General features: G+C 38.7%; 1 protein-coding gene across 1 annotated transcript in view; it reads left to right on the top strand.

Annotated features, from left to right (window-relative positions):
• Positions 1–21645, top strand: part of LOC132835818 (E3 ubiquitin-protein ligase TRIM9) — a 54102-nt gene extending 32457 nt beyond the window's left edge. The window contains exons 5-10 of the mRNA XM_060854910.1: positions 4394–4547; positions 6800–6945; positions 11562–11700; positions 18228–18531; positions 19579–19741; positions 21553–21645. Of these exons, the coding sequence (XP_060710893.1) occupies positions 4394–4547; positions 6800–6945; positions 11562–11700; positions 18228–18531; positions 19579–19741; positions 21553–21645 (999 nt within the window). The remainder of the gene's footprint in view (positions 1–4393; positions 4548–6799; positions 6946–11561; positions 11701–18227; positions 18532–19578; positions 19742–21552) is intronic.

The raw sequence follows: 21645 nt of genomic DNA, 5'->3' as shown, positions 1-21645 counted from the left end.
TGTTGTTGGAAAGTGTGAAAGGATGAGTAGAATAGTATGTTATTTAAACAAAAAGAGATTGAAACACACAGAGGGATCTGAATATTCTTGTATGTAAATCTCAAATAGTTACTATGCAGGTGAAGCAAGTGAGTAGTAAGGTTAATGGAATATTGTTGTTTCTTGAAATGGAATATTAATGTTGCCAGGAATGGAGCATTTCAGTTATAAGGAGAGGCTGGATAGGCTGGGACTTTTTTCACTGGAGTGTAGGAAGATGAGGGGTGGCCTTATAGAGATTTATAAAATGATGAAGAGTATAGATAAGTGAATGATAGGTGTCTTTTCTCTTGGGTGGGGGATTTCAAGACTGGGGGCATATTTTTAAGGTGAGAGGAAGAAGATTTAAAAAAGACAGGGAGGACTTTTTTTTAATACAGAGAGTGTTCCAAACATGGAATTACCTTCAGAGTAAGTGGTGAATGCAGGTACAGTTACAACTTTTAAAAAAACACTTAGACAAGTAAATGAATAAGAAATGTTTGGAGGGAAATGGGTCAAATACAGGCAGATGGGACTAGTTTAATTTCGGATTATGGTTGGACCGAAGTGTCTATTTCTGTGCTGTATGACTGTATGACTCTGAAGTATAAATGTTTTGCTATAGTTGTACAGGGTATTGAGAGGATCATATCTAGAGTACCGTGAACAGTTTTGGTCTCCTCATTTAAGACATGACATAAATGCATTAGAAACAATTCACTCAACTGATTCTTGGGATGAGAGTTTTGTTGTGAGGATAGGTTGGACAAAATGGGCCTGTATCCATTGGGGTTCAGAAGAATGATCTTCTTGAAACATATCCTGAAAGCCTGCTGAGGATGCTGAGGGAATGGATCGTTCCTATTGGGGGAAAGACTAGAACCAGGGAGGAGTTTTTAAAATATGCATCTTCTACTTAAGGCAGAGATGATGAAATATTTGTTTCTCTCAGAGGGTCATGAATTTGTGGAACTCTCTTTAGAGAGTGGTAATGGTAGGCTCATTGAATATTTTTAAGGCTATTAGATCTTGGCTAACAAAGCAGTCAAAGGATATAGGGAATAAGTAGAAAAGTAGAGTTGAGGTCACAATTGGATCAACCATGATTTTATTGAATGATGGCACAGCCTCAATGGGCCAAATGGCCTACTTCCACTTCAGTTATTGCATTTGTATTTCAAGTTTACAAATGGGAATATAGAAACGTATACCAGCATGAGTCCCATCTATTTCTCTGAGGCAGCAATCTCAAAGTAACCTTCTCATTGGAAAACAATAAGATAGAGCACATCAGAAAGCAATAAGATGGAGCACAATCTTGTAAATTTATTCATTCAGTGTTTCTGCACTTGATCACTTCTAATAAATTAGCACTTTATCTTAATACTCAATCTATTTGCAACATTTATTGAAGAAACATGACATGACACAGCTCAAGAGAGAGAATTATTTGAACATGACTTGAAATACTAATTCTTTGTTTCAGTCAGATAGGAGAAACAGCATTGTTTTGCAGCGAATGTGTTTTGTAAGCAGGCACATACAGTGCAATTATAAAGAAATGATGATTTATTTATATTAGTCATTGGTTGGGGCATAGGATATCTATCCAGTTTTGGGTGCTCTGTTCTCGAATATTAAAGGCACACAGTGATGATGAAATGTAATTATTTAAATGTAAACTAATTTAAAATTGTCACTGAAAGAAAGAAATAAGATTAGATTAGATTAGATTACTTTACAGTGTGGAAACAGGCCCTTCGGCCCAACAAGTCCACACCGACCCGCCGAAGCGCAACCCACCCATACCCCTACATTTACCCCTTAGCTAACACTATGGGCAATTTAGCATAGCCAATTCACCTGACCTGCACATCTTTGGACTGTGGGAGGAAACCGGAGCACCCGGAGGAAACCCACGCAGACACGGGGAGAACGTGCAAACTCCACACAGTCAGTTGCCTGAGGCGGGATAATGTATTTATGAGGTGACTTATTAGAATATTATCCACAGAGTGTGGTTGAACCTAGAAACCTATTCACTTTTTTGTTTGTTCATGAAATATGGATGTCACTAGCAAGGCCAACGTTTATTGCCCATCCCGAATTGCCCTTGAGAAGACAGCAGTGAGTTCTTGCTGTCCATGGTGGGAGGTATACTCACAGTGCTGTTATCAAGTGAGTTTGAGGACTTTGACCCAGTGATAATGAAAGAGTGGCAGTGTCACTCCAAGTTGGGATGGTGAGAAGCTTGCATGGGGACTGTAAGTGGTGCTATTGCCATGTGTCTGCTGGCCTCGTCCTTCCAGGTGGTAGAGATCCCTGGTTTGGAAGGTGTTGTTGAAGGAACTCTGGTCAGCTACCGCAGTGCGTCTTGTAGATGATACACACTGCTGTCCCTGTGGAGAGAGTGAATGTGGAATGTGGTGGATGAGGTGCCAGTCAAGTTGGATACGTTGTCCTAGTGCACTCATAGAATCATAGAATCCCTTAGTGTGGAAGCAGGCCATTCAGCCCATCAAGTCCACAATGACCCTCTGAAAAACACCCCACCCAGACCCACTCTTCTAACCCTATCCTTGTAACTCTGCATTTCCCATGGGTAATCCATCTAGCCTGTACATCCCTGGACACCATAGGCAGTTTAGCATGGCCAGTCCACCTAAACCTAATATTCAGACTGTGGAAGGAAACCAGAGCACCAGGAGGAAACCCACATAGACACAGGGGAATGTGCAAACTTCACACAGATACTTGCCAGAGGGTTGAACCCAGGTCCTTGGTGTTGTGAGGCAGCAGTGCTAACTACTGAGTCATTGTGCAACCCTCAAGTAAGTGGAGAGTATTCCAACTCATGGCCTTGACTTATACCTTGTAGATGGCTGTCAGGCTTTGGAGAATCAGGAGATGATTATTTGCCTCAGAACTGCTTTAAAAATAAAATTAAAGCTGAGGAGAAAATATTTGAAGGCAGCAGGGTTTATTTTGCATTTCTCACCAATAAGCTGACATAGGTATATAGCTATCATTTTAACTTTGAGTGATGGTGTGGAACCAATTATATAAAATTAGCAGCCAACTGTATGTAGCATGTCAATTTTGCTTTCCATTTAAGTCACAGGAAGAAACAAAATTGAGTACAGTCTGTTATGGGCAGTCAATTTGATATTGCTTATTCTATATCATCATCCAAATTTTAAGGCCTTCTTCTGTGATGTAAATGCTTTTGCAATGAAAGCTTGTAACCTTCACTTACCTGCTAACCATTTGGTGCATTCCCAGTTTCAAATGTATCATGTGGGAAGATTTAAGGTGAGTGGAGAGAGACTTAAAAATGATATAGGGGCAATTTTTTTACACAGTTCATGTGTGAAATGAAATTCCTGAGGAAGTGGTGAATGTGGTTTCAACATTTGAAAGACATTTGGTAAGTATACGAATAGGAAACATTTGGACGGATATGGGCCAGGAGCAGGCAGGTGGGACTAGTTTAGTTTGAAATTATGGTTGACATGGACTGATTGGACTGAAGGGTCTGTTTCTGTCATGTATGACTCTATGACTCCATTTCAAATGAAAGATTTAAAATTAATTCCACACTTCAAAGAATCCCCACAGTGTGGAAACAGGCCCTTTGGCCTAACAAGTCCACACTGACCCTTCATGCAGCACCTAAATCAGGAAAGGTTGTTTAGAAGTTTTCAAGTTGTGAGAACTGAGAAATGTTAGGCTACCAGAACTGTGAAAGGTTCATGCAAGGATCAGAAAAGAATCATCAAATTTCCTCCAAAGAAGGAAAATAAACTGCGAAGAATCAATTAATTAAATAGCTGACATAGAAATGATGTTTTTTTCTAGAATTGAGTATCTGTGAAAAAATAGTTGGGAAATTGATTTAAACTTTGTTTTGCTGTATAAATTAAGATAATTTGAAATTTGGTAATCTTGTGTTTGACTTGATAAGTGTAAGATGATATGCTTCAGTTATGTCTCCCATTTTACCAAGCAACTAAATTCCATGATTCTAAATTAAATGTAGATTTGATGTGGATGGACTGGGTTGGACAAGGTCAAAAATCACAGAAGCCAGATCATAGTCCAATGGATTCATTTGAAAACATTAGCTTTTGGAGCACTGTTCCTTCATCAGGTGTTAGTGATCAACCTAGTGTTATGAGATTTTTGACACTGTAGGTTTGGAAAGATCATCCCCAAATATTAGCAACATTTTGTTTATAAATAATGTTCTTAATTATTACAGTAAATAAATTGCTCCATCCTATATCAATTCCATCTCTTGGCATTTATCTGAAATAAATTTGAATTAAAAAACTTTAAAAGTGGACGTGCATTATGTTAAATGTTGTTCTAGATTTCAGATGCTTTAATCAAGCGTGTTCAAGTGTCTCAGGAGCAATGGGTTAAAGGAGCTTTAGAAGCCAAAATAAATCCTGAATTTGACCTGACTCTCGACAATGGCCCATTACTGCAGTCAATTCACCAACTTGATTTTATTCAAATGAAAAGTAAGTAATGATGTGTGAAGCAATAATACAATATGGCTTTAGATTGACTTTTGCAAGGGGTATTTTAGTTTACGCCAAGAACTTGACATGATACACTTAGATTTGCAAGCCAGTCTGTTACCCCATACAAGGCTTGTGTTATCAGAACTGCTTACAAACTGTTTGTATTAAAGATAAAGTTGGATTTTGATGGTTCCTCATATTCCTGGTTCCTGTAATCATATGATGATTACAGTCATCATATGAGCTGTAATAGTGGTATCAAGCAGACTCAACTTGGAGATAATTGCAAATCAAAAATGGAAGCATCATTTCCCTAGTATTCTATGTAAAATGTTTGGAATTATTCAGAATGTGAAGGGTAAGAAATACTGTGGTATTTTGGTTGTGATACAACACAGGACAAAGAAGGGCTGTTATTTCTCTACACACATTTCAAAGTGGAGAATAGGTACATCTTTATTTACATGCTTCATGTCCACTTTTGTACAGACTGAATAATGAGGTCAAACCCAGATAAAGACAGAATCATTCACATAGTATTGTAATTAGGTAACAGAGATGATAACATGTCTCTCTTCTCAGTTTTCTGGTCCTCCCTGAATGACCATCTAAAGCCACTGGGCTGCCAACGATGTTTTTGCTGTTATGCACAATAAGTTAGCTTTTGTTTCTAACAGAGTCCAAGTCCATCTTTTTAGAGAGAGCTTTAACCACACTCCATAATACTCACACCTCACTGATTGCTAGCTCTCTGTATTAACACATCACATTCACATCAACTAACCCTTCATTAGTAAATGTATTACCCTGTTGCCTCATTCCATTAGGTCTCAGGCATCCCTTGAGACCATATTAGGTGATAGCATTTGCTGTTTCTAGACAGGCGAAATGAGGAATCTCATCTGTTTGAAGCAGTTACTCCTGCATCCTCCTTCACTTGGCTACGTGCTTCAGGCCTACTCCAGTGGAGTTTTGAGGTGAGGTGGGGTTCCTGCACTGATGAAACACTAGAGATGATTGTAATGAACTGAATATTGTGCTGCCAAATACTGGCAGTCTTTTAAAACAATGTGCCTGAGATATCTGTGCCCAATTTAGACTGACTATAGTGAAGGAAAGCGGTATGTTGGAGTGGCAGATAAGGTCACAGGAGGCCTTCTCTATTATCAGGGACCTATTGACAGTTCTAACAGTTGTGAACTATAGCTTTTGTAAGCCATCAAGATAATTCTATTTCAGAACAGTCATGTGAGCAATTTTTAATTTTAATAAATTCTCTCTGAAACAGTTGGTAGCCATGTGCAATGTTCTAGTTGATCCTTTTGTGCTGTGGTCTAAATTCAGTCCCTTTTTGCTGATTGACACTATATTTGATACTTATTTTTGGGATGAAATAACACTTATTTGCACATGGACTAGTCTGTGCCATTTTCAAATTCAGATTGGCGCTTAACATTCTTGCTTATGGCCCGACTTGCCTGTCCACCTTGGAAATGACTCTTTCAGGTTACTTCAACTCCATAATAATGTGCCCTGTGATGGTAAATTGAAGCCAAACTACCTTAATGTGGCAGATTCAATAACTGATACTTCGACTAGTCAGGTACTCAGTCACTGTTGTTTGTTCTCCAGCCAGCTTGGCTATTAATTAGACCTGAGAGTTGTGATTCTGCTTGGCTCCAGGAATTCTACCAGCCTGTTTGGTTGCAGACCATTCTTGGAACCAGCCAAAATTGTACAGATATTTGCGGGTAAACTGCAGGATTTTAGATGTTTAATATCTAGTAATATTTACTTTTTTTTAGGATTCCTGAATCTTCCCTTTTTTAATCTATGCCTATACTTTCTATGCTTGAATAAATGATGTAAGTATCTCTTGATAGACCATTTACTGGAAATGTTGTATCAATCTGTCAGTAGCTTGTTTTGGAGACAGGATCGAGGATACACTGCATTTTTGGAGCTGAGCGAGTGCCCTTGCTAGTATTCATTCTGCAAGCACTACAATTAGACAAATTAATCTGTTGTGAATTTCAGTACGGTTTGTGGAATGTTGCTGTTACAAACTGTATAAAGGTAAAGTTGAAACTGAGTGTAAATCCATTGAACCACATTAATTTGCTTGATGTAATTTCAAATCTCCATATTCTAAAATATAGATTTTGTGGAATTGGGAACTGATTGCAGGTTTATTAATGTTATTGTGCAAAGACAGAGTTAGACTGAGATATGCTTAGTTCCTTCTGCAGTGCCACCTGCACCAATACTACAACTGGAGAAATGTTGTACTAATAACAACATTGCTACACTTGCATGGAAGGCACCTCCACTCAACCAGACTCAGATCGAAGGCTACATACTAGAACTTGATGATGGAAATGGTGGGCACTTTCAGGTAAAAATTTCATCTTTCACTTTGTAATGATATTTTACATCTGTGAAGATCAACTTGATTTTCTTACTTGCCATCAATGAATGTTATATTTGAGCAGTGTTTTCTTTGAAAATGAGCAAACTTGTCCTTTTATAATGATATATAAAACAAACTGCAGATTTTTTTTTGCTTACCAATTTTCCCTTCTTTCGTCTCCTGAAGGATACTCCTTGTTGGAGTATGGGGGCATGGAGAAATGTACTGTTGAGTAGTTAGGTAATAATTGGTCATCATTCATTCATGAATCTTTACAGAAAGAATGCCAATAAGCTATTCCTTCAAAGAATCATCATATCTGCACCTGATCCTATCTACAATCATGGGAAAATCACTGAATGGCTAGGGAGAGTCTGTTTTGTTTCTCCCTCCGTGCCTAAATCAAGGAGACCAGTTCAGCTGAAGTCAGAGCATGAACTGGTGACTGAGTCTGGAATCTAGCTGGTGTGTTTGGATCAGCTGACTGCTAAGGAAGGATTTCCTCTGATTGCTGTTTAGAAATTATAAACAAGCTCTTTAAAAATACATTTGAGTTTACTAGAACAGTGCACTAGGAAAATGTTCCTGTATTTGATAGATTCACTGAGCTCTGGCCTTCATTTAGAAAATAGAGCAATAAACTTCAGACATTTTTTAAACATATAGTTATAATTGCCAAACATACAAAGTTTTTATGAGCTAAGACTTTTTCCCTGGGCTGATTTCCACTTTGCTTCACACATGATAAATTCTTAATGTGACCAAATGACAGGATGTAGACTCTAGTTCTGTTCTACAATTCAGAGCAAACAAGGCCTAATGACCATAATATTATCTTTGTCCTCTTTATGAATAAAATGTATTATAATGATTGTAGTTCTATGAGTAATGCTGTTAATTTGATCGTAATACTTCAGATGATGAGCTGCATCTATTTGAAAATGACCATGAATAAATGGGAATTTAGTTTTTCCAAGCATTGTCTGATAAATCAATATGCTTGCAGTGGATGTCAGTTTTCAATATGGATATCAGCATATTAACTCTAACAACTGTAAGTAATTACACAGATTACCTGAAAATAAATCCTTAAAATAAGGCAAATCTCACTGAAATCCATAGTATTGTGTTGGATTCCCAGACTATGGATCACATGTATAATTTATCTCTCATAAACATTTGAATTTGCTTACTTCCAGTTTAAAATGGCTGCTGTCCAATGAAAAGACTAATTAATTACAGAAAGTACTTTTTTTAACTGTGTTAAAAATCACACAATGTCAGGTTATATTCCAACAGGTTTATTTAACTGATAACTGACCACTAGAAACTTTTATGGATAAAATTCTCTATTCTTTTGTTTCTTGCATATAAAATTGTTGCAAGACCATAAAACATAGGAGGGGAAGTAAGACCATTTGGCCCATCGAGTCCACTCCGCCATTCAATCATGGCTGATGGGCATTTCAATGCCACTTACCTGCACTCTCCCCGTATCCTTTAATTCCTTGCAAGATTAAGAATTTATCAGTCTCTGCCTTGAAGACATTTAAAGTCCTGGAATCCACTGCACTCCGTGGCAATAAATTCCACAGGCCCACACTCTCTGGCTAAAGAAATGTCTCCTCATTTCCGTTTTAAATTGACCCCTCTAATTCTAACGCTTTGCCCACAGGTCCTAGTATCCCTGCCTGATGGAAACAAATTCCCAGCATTCACCCTTTCTAAGCCATGCATTATCTTGTAAGTTTCTATTAGATCTCCCCTCAACCTTCTAAACTGTAATGAATACAATCCCTGGATCCTCAGCCGTTCATCGTATGTTAGGTCTACCATTCCAGGGATTATCTGTGTGAATCTCCGCTGGACATGCTCCAGTGTCAATATGTCCTTCCTGAGGTGTGGGGCCCTAAACTGGACACGGTATTCTAAGTGGGGCCAAACCAGAGCTTTATAATGCCTCAGTAGGACATCGCTGTTTTTATATTCCAACCTTCTATTGTGTTTGTATTTACTAGAACCATAATTAGAATATGAGGTAGATGGAGGGTAAACTAGAACAGTGAATGATTGTACATTGTATGAGCTCCACAGTTGGTCCTAGAATGCCTCCCTGGCTCCCTGGTCCAGTCTCCTGACCCACTTGCCAGGTTTCAATAGCAGTGTTTTTAACTTTTCCTTGTATATTGATTCAGGAATCAGGGACAACCATACCCTCTTCCATTTATATTGTCTTACCATCTAATTTGGGAAGAACCCAGAAACAATGAACTTCACTCTGTACCAACAAGATGTTTAAATGAAACTCTGCTTCTCCCACAGACCTGGCTGACTCCCTGTCTGCTCCCTTATTGGGGGCATCTACCTTGACCTCTGAATTGTCTCTTTGATACACTGCTTTTGTTGCTTGAGTTGTACTTGGCAATTTCAGGCAATATTGCCCACTCTGTTACACCTGCTGCATTGAGCTTCTCTCATCATAACATGTTGACTCCTTGTGGCCACTCTTGCCACATCAGTACCATTCTATAGTTGGTACCACACACTGCTGAGTTTCTGATGTTTTATGCACCTGGGCGTTGTACTTTGCTGACAGCTAACTCCATCGAGGTAGCAATTTCTAAAGCTGTCTTGGAATCCAGGTCTGTCCTTGTCCGTAGCTTCTGTTGGATGGTCTTGTGACACAAGCCAAATGGTCCTGCAAGATATCTTGAAGTAACCCTTTGAACTTGCAATGTTCCGCTAACCTCTTTAAGGTGTCCACAAATTGGGCAACAATTCTCCTTCGTGCTGTACAATTGATAAAAACAGAAATTTTCCGTCATCTTCAGTGGCTATGGTAGAAAATAACTCTCCAGCACTTTGCAGAGCTCTTGGAATATTTTCTCTATGGGTTTCTCTGGTTGCATTAGACTCCTTGGAATCATGAAGATCTTTTTCCTAATGGTACACAAGAAAACCAATACAATTATGTCTTCAACCACCTTATTCACCTATAAAGGTGCATCAAAATGTTTGGTGTACAGTGTCCAACATTTTAACTCTTCAGTGGTCCCACTGCTCCAAATTGGCCCACCGTTTTGTTTTCCTGCTGGTGGGAATTTTTCCCGCCATTCGAGTCTAGTAGCTGGTCACAGTTGAATTCCCTTGGTGAACAGTCTCCACGTTGGCTACTTTCTCTTTGACTGTATCAGTGCACTGACATCTCCCACAGCCCAGCTCCCTTGGTGACTGCTTCCCTCGATGTTACCTGCACAATCTCATACTGTTTTTGAAATACAGACAATGTTCTTCCTCCTGACAAAAAAACAAAATGGCATTCACAGACAGTCTGTGGTCCACCCTACTCTTGTTGCCAGTTGTTGTGTTTGCAGTTCACAAGAGCCATAAGTCAAATATGAGATAGACGGAGAGTAAACTTGAATAGGGAATACTTTATTGTGTGTCCTCTCAGCTCCACAGTTGTTCTTAGTTGCCCATTTAACTCTCACCTCTGGGTCACCCAACCCATTCACTCAAAGAGACAACACCCACCTAACTAGATACATAACAAAAACAGGCACAATGTATACCAATGTTTAGGTGTGAGGATTTGTGCTGCCGACTTAGTGGGTGCTTGCTATTTCTAGATGGCTGCTAAATTTTATTATTTGATGATTCAAAATAAGTAAATCAGAATCTTGTGTTTGTTTCAAAATTCTTCTGCAAAATGTATGAAGAACGAGATTGAATGTCTATTTGTCATTCTCAGACAACCACCTGATGAAGGTGGTTGCAGCGCTCTGAAAGCTAGTGCTTCCAAATAAACCTGTTGGGCTATAAACTGATGTTGTGATTTTTAACATTCTCAGACTACCCTTGCTGGCTTACCCAGCAGCAGAGGATGTTGTTCCCTCCCATTGACATCAGGAGTGCTCCTGCTCGTACCATCACAGACCTACAGTATGATGCTTACTCCCTATCTCCACATATATCCCCCTAACCCTGGATTTAATGAAAGGTTTCTTCCTTATAGTAGGCATGTCAGGGAACAGAGCTGAAAGGGAACAGTCCTTGCCTCTTCCTTAAAAGGAAATCCAAGGCTCAGTTTCTTTCGTCTCAAGTATGTCCCTAAGAACAGGTGTAAATGAATCTCCTATGACTGTGTCATCCTGTCTGAAAGAGAACAATCCGGGAAGTCACCACAAATGAGAGATCCGGAGGGAGTTTTTAAAAATATTAAATGTTTACATTTATTTGTTTCAGGCTAGGCTAGATGAATTTACTTACTGAAGTTGATTTGTAATTGAAGAAAAAGTTGAAAGACAGCTTCAGGCTAATTTTTCAAAAAATGTTTGCAATATTAATGCTCAATAAGAACTGATGAACATATCCATTTAAACACAAACAAATGTTATATCAATACTCTCGACATATGGATGCTTTTATTGCAGAATAATTTATTGGCTTATGTCACATGATTTTTAAAATTATTTAGTGCTTGTGATTTGTGTGACTGAACTACATTTTACATAAAGAAGCTGAAAGCCAGAAGTACTGTAGTTCTGACCATGCACCGGCATTCTCCCCTTAACTAACAACTACTATACTTGGAATTTCAGGAGGTGTATGTTGGCAAAGAAACAGTGTGCACAGTAGATGGACTTCAGTTCAACAGTGTCTACAATGCAAGAGTAAAAGCCTTTAACTCAGCAGGTGTTGGACCTTACAGTAAAACGGTTGTGTTGCAGACATCTGAGGGTGAGGAAAACCAAAATACCAATTTAGTTTTACGAAGTTAATAACTTCGATGCAACTGTTTTGTATCATTAGAATTAGCATTATTATCTGAGTTATTGTGACTCTGCTGGGATCTTAGCCTTTGGTTGTGTATCTTGTCTGAAAAAGACCATAGTTCACATTTTGCTTTACTAGTCTTAATATTGTTTCATCTCCCTTACATCTATATACTTGATGTAATCTGTCAAAATTAAGTAATTGAAAATTAATATTAATTGAAAGTAAGAAGTAAAAGTTTATTATGCTCAAGTATGAGTGAGTGTCATTGGAGTCAATTTGAATTTATCAAACAAAAAAAAATCTTAAATAGAATATAGTAGCACGAGAGAAGGCCACATTGTGCCTGTGCTGGCACTTTGGAGGAACTATCCAATTATTCTAACTAACAGGTTTTATCTCCCATACACACTTTGTCATAGATGTTTCCAATTAAATCATTACATGGTGGCTAAAGAATATCCCCTCTCTCTAAGTTAGAAATCAATAAACAATAACATTTGTTCTTCACCTTAAGCTGACAGATTTTAAAATTAAAGTCAGATTCATACAAAGTGCTAGTCCAATCACATTTACAATTTTTAAAAAATAGCGTTTGAAGATTATGCAATTTTTAACACAGTTACAAATATATAAGAGTTTGGCATCATTAATACACAACTCGTGCAAGTGTTAATTATTTTTTTCATGTGTACAGTCTCCAGGCATGTCATCTATAAACAATAAATTGAAAAGTTCATATATTGGCAAGAGATCGTCTATCAAATAATGTAAACAGGTGCAGGGAGGATAAAGCAAATTATTCTACGATAAGCTAACTTACTAAACAAAAAAAGTAAAGAATTACAGATGCTGCAAATCAGAAACAAAATCAGAAATTGCTGGAACAATTATTCCCTGAAGAAGGGTCACTGGACCTGAAACGTTAACTCTGCTTTTTCTGCATAGATGCGGCAAGATCTGCTGAGCTTTTTGAGCAATTATATGTTTTTATTTAAGATAATTTACATGTCTTTAGATAAGCAAATAAAATGTATACTATTAAATAGACACTTAATTTAAAATGTGATGGAAAATTCAGAACTTGGTAATTGAAAGTATTGGAATTGAATGAAGAAATTTAGATTGCAAAGAACCTCTGAGGCTGAGCCCTACATTAGCCTTTGGGAATGCTGAGAATATTATAGTTCCAAAGGATTATAAAATTCCCATCAGAAGAATAGTTTATGCTTTTGCTTTTGAAACTCCAAAGATAAATATAAAAGATAGACTTATCAAATATTTTCTATCTTTTTTGAAAAAAATAACCTACTCAGAGTTATTATGACAGACCTCTGAAGCAGGTGGGACTTGAACCCAGACCTCCTGACTCAGAGATAGAGACAGTACCACTGCATCACAAGAGCCCTGTACATTTTCCATAATTAACTTATCATTTATGAAGCAGGCTCCCCACCATTGTTCCTATCCCTAAGCTTTTTGATATTAGCAGTCCCATTTTCCATGTTAGGTTAGTTAGCAATGTAAATCCATAAATAATAGATGTAAAAGTTTTGACATTTATAATGGTTTATATGAAAACAAGTCCATTCTAGCTAAGCTGGTGCAGTAAAACTAGCAGATAGTTTATCCAATGCATCACTGGTCTCTGTATCTATAAGATTCTTTATACAATCCAGTAGCAGCGGTGTCTCAACTAATGTGAAACATCACTAGAACCCCAGGAGGTTAGGAGAGTGATTTTATTAACTTACATCCCAAAGAGGCAAGGGAGGTGATTGCAGAGTCTCTGGCATTATTTTCAAATCCTCTCTGGCCACAGGAGAGGTGCCAGAGGACTGGAGGCCAGATAAAGAAGGGTGATAGTATTAACCTGGAAACTATAAACCAGTGAGCCTAACATCTGGTAGCGAAAGTATTGGAAAGAATTCTAACTGACAGAATTAATCTCCAATTGGTGAGGTAACAATTGATCAAGGACAGTCAGCCTGGGCTTTGCAATGGAGAGATCATGTCTGTCAAATTTCATAGAATTATTTGAGGAGGTGACTAGATGTGTAGATCATGGTAGTACAGTTGATGTAGTTTACATGTCACAAATGCTTTAGATAAGGTCTTGCATGGAGGACTGATTAAGAAGCTAAGAACCCATGGGATCCAGAGCAATTTGGCAAATTAAACCAGTGATAGGATTCAGAGGGTGAGGTTGAAGGGTGTTTTTGTGACTCAAAGCATGTAACCAGTGGTGTACCACAGGGTTTGATGCTGGCTCCTTTGCTGTTTGTAGTGTGCATTAATGATCTAGACATAAATGTAAGAGGTATGATGGGTAAGTTCACAGATGGCATGAAAATTGGTGGTGTGGTAAACTGTACGAACGAAAGCATTAGACTACAAGACAGAATAGGTATGCTGGTCAAATGGGCTGAAAAGTGACAAATGGATTAATCCTGAAAAGTGTGAGGTGATGCATTTTAGGAGAACTAACAAAGCAAGGTCAAGTGGTAGGACCCTAGCAAGTAGAGAAGATCGGAGGGACCCATCTTGGTGTGCATGTCCATAGATCCTTAAAAGCAGCACATCAGGTAGATAATTTGATTAAGGAGGAATATATGATACTTGCCGTCAAGGCATTAAAAGAACAAGGAAGCAATGATGTCATTATATATAAGTGTTAGTTAGGCTGTAGCTGGAGTCCTGTTTTGTTCTGGTCGCCTCACTGTAGGAAGGATGTGATTGCCCTAGGAAGAGTGCAAAAGAGATTCACCAAATGTGCCTGAGATGGAGCAATTCAGCAATGAGGAGAGACTAGATAGATTAGAGTTGTTTTCCTTAAAGCAGAGAATGTTGGGAGATGTCTGATTGAGATGTTCGGAGTTTTGAGAACAGATAGTAGGGAGAAACTTTTCCCCTTAGTAGAGGGTTCAATAACCATGGGGAACAGTTTTAAGATAAGAAGCAGGAAGTTTTGAGGGGAGTTGAGGAAAATCTTTTTCACCCAGAGGGTTGTGGGCATATGGAACTCACTGTCTAAAAGACTGGTAGAGGTGAGAACCCTCAAGACGTTGAGGAACTATTTAAATGAACACTTGAAAAGTCTTGCATATAAGGTTACAGGCTAAATATTGGAAAAAGAGATTAGAATAGATAGATGCTTGATGATTGGCATGCAGATGATGGGCTAAAGGGAGTCTTTTTATGTTGAAAATACTCTGATTCTGTGATTAGTTTGCTGCAGCATCAAATTCACTGATTCAAAAGGCTGTCAGAACTGTACCAAAATTGGTGTTGATGGAGTTAAAAGGCAGTGAGTTTCTAGTTATTCCTAATGCACAGTATGTAACATTTGACCCATGTTCTTTGTACTATCTTTGTACTGAAGACTGTGGACGTCAAGATACATCCAAAAGCAAAATACCATAGATAATGGAAATCTGAAATAAAATCAGAAAATGCTGGAAATGCACAGCACATCAAGCAGTGTCTGTGGAGAGGGAAATGGAGTTAATGGGTTCAGATCATTGACCTTTCCACTAATACCTTCCAACACTAGTAGGGAGGAATCTTTAGATGAGGTAAAAGGAGGACATGTTGGAAAGACTGATACAGAAAGTAATATTGTCAGAACAGATGTATTGACAACATTGGGAAAATGAAATAGAGTCCCTGCAGTAAGTGGGTGGGTGGGTAAAAATGCAGACAAGGTCAACTTTTGGGGTTAGCAAGCTTACAATCAGTAGCCAGTCCCCAGAAATGGAAACTGAGATGTTGAGGAAAGGAATCAAACAAATGGAGCTGGACCTTATGAAGGTGAAAGAAATCTGGAAATTAGAGGCAAATTATCTTATTTATCCAATTTGAAGCAAAAATTTTAAACAACATCGTGGATGCCCACCACGAAATGAAAACAAATGCAAAATACTGCTGATCTGGAAATCTGAAATAAAAACAGGAAATGCTGGAAGTATTCCAATGGATCTGATAGTATTTGTGGACAGCGAAAATCAACCTTAAATGTTAATACTGTTTATCTCCATTTGTTGCTGTCAAACATGGGAAGGAAACAGAATATTAGAAATTGTTGAAGTGGCAGAGAGATAAGTACTATTTCAACTAGTTAGTGACTCAGAGCTGATTGCTTTTAATTGTTTCTCCCCTTTTTTTCCTACAACTGTCACTTCGAGTTCTCAGTTTCCTGGCCTTAACCATCTCCTTTACATCATCAATGTCCGATCTGGTCTGAAAGCTATCCATTTCTGCCTTCAACAGACACCCAATTAGTTATCATCCACCAATGCTATGCTCCTCTGCCAGGCTGAACATTGAACATTGAACATTTTTTGTTAAGGTGCACTTCCAAGTAAAATATCATGCTCAGTGAACCCTTATAACATTTAACTATGCCTGCCATTTTGAGGAATCATGGAACATTCTTTCTTCCAGATCTGCCCAGCACCCCATCCCATTTTTGAGCATAGCCTATGGAGCAACATCTATGAAAAGCTGACTGGTTCCTCTTGATACCTGACTAGATTCCTGTAAGGACTTCCATACATTCTCAGTTTGTCTATCTGTGTTGCATCTGTCTTGACAATGCCACCTTCCAAACCAATGCCTTTGATATATTTTTGCTTTTCCCCAACCAAAGATTTCAACTATCATTGTTGACAGGGCCCTTGACCATCCCTATTCTATTTCCCAGACAAATTCTCTCTTCTCTTCCCTAAACTCCAGGGCTACAATATGCTTTCCCTTGTCCTCACTTTCTGCCCAAGGATTCTCCATATTGCTATCACCAAACACATTTTGTCTTCCTCTTTCTGCATTATGAAGGAATTGTTCCATCTGTGACAAGCTGGTTTACTCCTTTAATCACCTCTTGCATCCTGACCCTTCCAAAAGCAGCTGCCCATGCAAAAGATTTAACACCATCCTTTTACCTCTTCCTTTATCAACGTCCAAGATCCTAAATATTTCTCCTAGTTAAATGAGCAACTTAATTATACACTCAAGTTAGTATACTGCATCGACCTTTCATGATGTGGTCTCCTCTACCTTAGAGAGATCAAACACACATTATAGATATATTTGTGGATCAGCTCCATTCAGTCTACAAGTATGACCCTAAAAGTTTAGACTCTTGTCATTTTACTTTTCCACTTTCATCCATTCTGACCTCTGTCCTCAGTCTCCTTTTCATGATGCTGTGCATAAGTTTGAGGAACAGCACATTGTTTTGATTAGACCATCAGAACTCAAAATTGATCAAAACAATTGTAAATGATAATATTTGCCCCTATTTATATAATTAATTGAAATTAATGGAAGTTGATGGCACTAATCTTGTTTTTACTCACATTTCCATATGTTTTTCTTTATTTGTATCGGGGTTAGAGGGATATGGGCCAAGTACTGGTAAATGGGACTAGATTAATTTAGGATATCTGGTTGACATGGATGACTTGGACATCTCGCTGACTCTATGACCATTAACCTTAATTGCCTTATTCTACCTTTTGTCAATTTATCTTTCCTGCCTTTACTTTATCACATGCCCTCTCTTTCCTTCTTTCTGTCTTCCTTCCTTTCAATCTTCTGTATCTGCTTGAACCTGTTGCATTTCTCATTTCTTCCAGTACTAACAGAGGTCATTGATCTGAAACAATTACTCAGTTTCTGTCACTAATAGTAGCTGTCTAACTTGCTGAGTATTCCAACTTTTTCTGATGTGAAGATAAGAACTTGGAGTCTTATTGTATTTCAGCCAATTATTGTCAGCTTGATTGATCAGTAAAAATCCATAAAGCACAGCTAAACATTGAATAAAAAATGAAATAAATAAAACTGTCTTTGTTCTGCAATTGCAGCGTGGTTTAGACTTCAAATCAGGAAACCACCGCGATTATTTCTTGTCTCAGACAACCTCTATGACCAAATTGTGGACAGTTTTATGTTGGGGAGGGCATGGATGGTAGGTTGAAACTGCTGAATTCACTTCATACACAACTTTTACACAGGCGCATGTACTTAAAGGATAATTAAAGAAATGTTCTGTTAGTTCCTTAACTGCATTGTGAGTAAAGCACCACCCAGTGTAGTTCTAAGTCTACCAGTTAGAAGGTTAGAATTTGGACTTTTTGACTGTTTTGTTTGGATGCCACAGCTGACCTTGACATTTCTGTGCTGGGGAAGAGTTTAATCAGTCAGCGTTTTCTTTCCTGCTGTGCTCTGCTGGAATGTTTAGGTGCCTGAACATCAAATTAGAGTTTGGCTATATTGCCTGTCACCCCCTCGCACCAAGCCTTGAAGACCAGTCTGCCATGCTCACTAGCTAGGCTTAAATGAATACTGGCCATCTGATCAAGAAATAGAAGAAAATTAACAATCCTGCACAATCTCTCAGGAGAGAAGGCCTGAGATGGAGGAAGGGATGCAGGGAGAATAGAATATATTTCTTATTCTGAAATTGCTGTTCTGTTCTTCCATTTCAGTGGCTTGGTTTACCTTTGATCCCAATTCTGCCCATCCAGATATCCTTCTGTCTAATGATAACCTGACTGTTACGTGTAATAGCTACGATGATCGCGTTGTGCTAGGATCTGTTGCATTCTCCAAAGGAATCCATTACTGGGAACTGTCTATTGATCGCTATGATAACCACCCCGACCCTGCTTTTGGAGTGGCAAGAATTAATTTAGTAAAGGATATGATGCTAGGCAAGGATGATAAGGCCTGGGCCATGTATGTTGACAACAACCGCAGTTGGTTTATGCATGGCAATTCCCACACAAATAGGTAAGTGTTTCATTTTCTGACTTGTAATACTTTCAAAATCTTCAATAACCAAATTTCACTGATAATTGCCACTTTCAGGTGTGAAAAATAACTGCTGCAGTAAACTAATGATTAAATTACTCAATGAAAATGACAAACAACTTTCTTTGGAAATTGTTAATTATTCATCCTTGGGATATGTTCAGCTATTGCTGCCTTGAGGACATTAAGAATTAGCTACATAGTGAACCTGAAGCTATGTAGACTAGATTGAGTAACTGTGGCAGTATTTCTTCCCTGACTGCACTTTGTGTTTTTTTGTTTTCAGTAATTTAGTGGCCATATTGTCATTTTCTATTCCTGGTGGCACAACACAAATTACCAGCATTGCTGAATTCAATTTCACAGCTTACTATGATGGTACGTGAATTGAAATTCACTGAATTACTAGTCCAGGACTACAGTCACTACATGACCCCAGCCCTTTATCAGAAACTTAGCTACAATGAGGCTGGGCCAACACTTTACTCAACATATCTGTGACCACATTGTCATATTTAATATGGTAGGGCTGTACTAGCTTCTCATCCAGCCCCCTCCACCTCAGACAGGGTAAGGTTCTGACTACTTGCATATGTCTATGCACATGACACTGCTGCATCGAGAGCAAAAGCAGTGTGGGTTTTCATATGAAACGCACTGTAACAAGTTGACATGAGGCAGTGCGTTTTTCAATCCTTAATGGTTGCCTTGAGCTGTTTTCTTGCTAAGGGTTCAAAGGATATCTCTGCCAGTTAATGATCAGAAGAAGTACTGGCACGAGGGCTATGTCAACTAGAATGTTACTTTTGCCTGATCCCTTGAAACCTTCTTATAGACATCAGGGTAAGAATCCCTGATTGGTATAGCATTTGTCTTTTTGCTTAATTGGCATACTTAAAACATTTCTACCAGTTTTGTGATACTGAAATTTCAATACGGTGTATTAATGGATATGTCAAACAAGAAATTTGTTTAATTAAATGGAAACAGTAATATTTGAATAAAATTTATTTTCATGTTTTCTAGGACAGAAGGTGGGATTTGTAAAGGTACAACAATTGGAGTTCTCCTGGACCTAAGCAAGCATATCCTTTTATTTTACATCAACAATGTTCAGCAAGGCCCTGTAGCCTTTGAAAATTTGGAAGGCATTTTTGTGCCTGCTATCAGCATTAATAGGAATGTCCAGGTAAGATTGGGCCATGATTAAAAAATGTGTCTTCTTTAGACTCTCTTAATGTGAGAAGAAAAATATCCATAAAGATATATCATCTACTGGGTTGAACCAGTGACCCATTGGTCACGTCTGGCACCCAAGTCCAGGCAAGTCAATCCTAGATTTCCCTGATGACAATTTTTGGATGATATTTAATTCTCTAACTCTCTCAGTAGAAGTCACAATACCCCAGTACCTTCGTCCAATTTTAGCTTCAATCTTTTATTCATTAATCTGCCCTGTTCGAATTCTGTATATAGTACTAGGGGCTTAGGAATAGGGTTTTCATAGTGTGGTTGCCTCATTGGTGACTGAATCTTTAATCCTGTACCATAATGAGCCTGTATTGAGATTTAATGTGTATGCACGCAAATGCCAGTATAGTTTTATATTTTATATATGGCCACTGGGAACCTGTGAAGTGAAAGAGGTTTACAGCCAGTCACTGCATCCCAAGCTAAGAGTAGAACAGAAAGTTATTGTAATGTGTACTTCTACATGGACAAAAAAGTGAAAAAACTTATAAGTCACACCACCACGCACCTACGCCAAAGACAGAAATCATACTAATAATTTAAAAAAGTAAAATTAAAACAAAGTTCATCACAGTTCAGTTAACAGATCCTGAGCTTGGGGAAAGTCAATTAAGGAACAATGGAATACCCTGAAAACACAGCCGGGATGAAACTGCCTTGCTGGGCCACTAGAATACTGGGCCAGAAGCCTCCACTGAAGAAGACTGCCATACCAGGCTGAGACTGCCACTCCTGAACAAGACCACCATGCGGGGCCAAGACCGCCTGCCGGGCCAGTGGAATACCTGGATGCCGTAGATGGAGAAGATCTCCACATTGGGACAAGACCTCTATGCTGTGACAAGACCACCACATTGGAAGAATTCTCCTCCTTCAACCACCCAGGCCAGCTGCAGACATGGAGCATTGGACTAGCCCATGAGTCTGGATGGGAGGAGCCAGCCCAGGACCTGCTCCTTTCTCACCAGGAGACCCTGAGCTGGGGTGGAGCTGTGTCCAGCTCATCCTGGCTTTGGTGGCACTGCTGCTGGAGGTCTCCTCTTTCTTGGCACTCTCCAAGTCACTGATTACCAATTAGGGTAGAAGCAGCCCAGAAGTAGTGATCCTGTGGCTGAACTATTGTTGAAACAGTTAAAAAGTGTAAGAAGAAACTTTAGCTCTGAGAGGCAATGCCAGAACTACATTGAATGATGTGATGGCCACACTCTTACTGAGCTAACCTCACTCACCCACTTCGAGTAGCAATAGATCTGCACTCTTTAAATTTATTTCTTCCTGTCATTGACAGGATGTAGTGGGAGCAACTTGGGAAATATAGGCCAGAATCCTGGGTGCCATGTCCTATAAAGCTAGTCTTAATCTACTGATTTTATTCATGAAGGAAGACCGGGGCACAGAGAATCTGAAAATGAAAGTCCAATCGGTTCTGCTACCATGTGTTCCTCCAACGCAAATTGGATTGAAGGATTTAGACCGTTATTTGTAGAACGTGAACTTTTCTTACCAGTATTGGCTATAATTCGATTCTGGCCCCATTATTTAAATGGCGCGGCTATTGTGTGGTTTTCTTATAACGCGAGATTGCACGAAAATGGAACTGTCGCGTTATATCAGCACTGACAATACATAAAAATAGGGAGACTCTATTGCAAGGATAGGACCAACCAGAGAATAAAACAAAAATCATGTGGTTTACTTTTCAACACTTGATGGTGTCATGTTTTAACATTTGTTTTTTTTTCCCAACAGGTAACGCTTCACACAGGACTGGAAGTTCCAAATCATATCAAACAAGGAAAATCTTCATCATCCTGCAGCCCCAACAGCAAGTCTAAATATTGA

Source organism: Hemiscyllium ocellatum, chromosome 3 (genome assembly GCF_020745735.1).
Source record: "Hemiscyllium ocellatum isolate sHemOce1 chromosome 3, sHemOce1.pat.X.cur, whole genome shotgun sequence".
NCBI classification, from domain to species: Eukaryota; Metazoa; Chordata; class Chondrichthyes; order Orectolobiformes; family Hemiscylliidae; genus Hemiscyllium; species Hemiscyllium ocellatum.
Note: the sequence above shows the minus strand (reverse complement) of the source record. Positions and strands in the feature narration are given on the sequence as shown.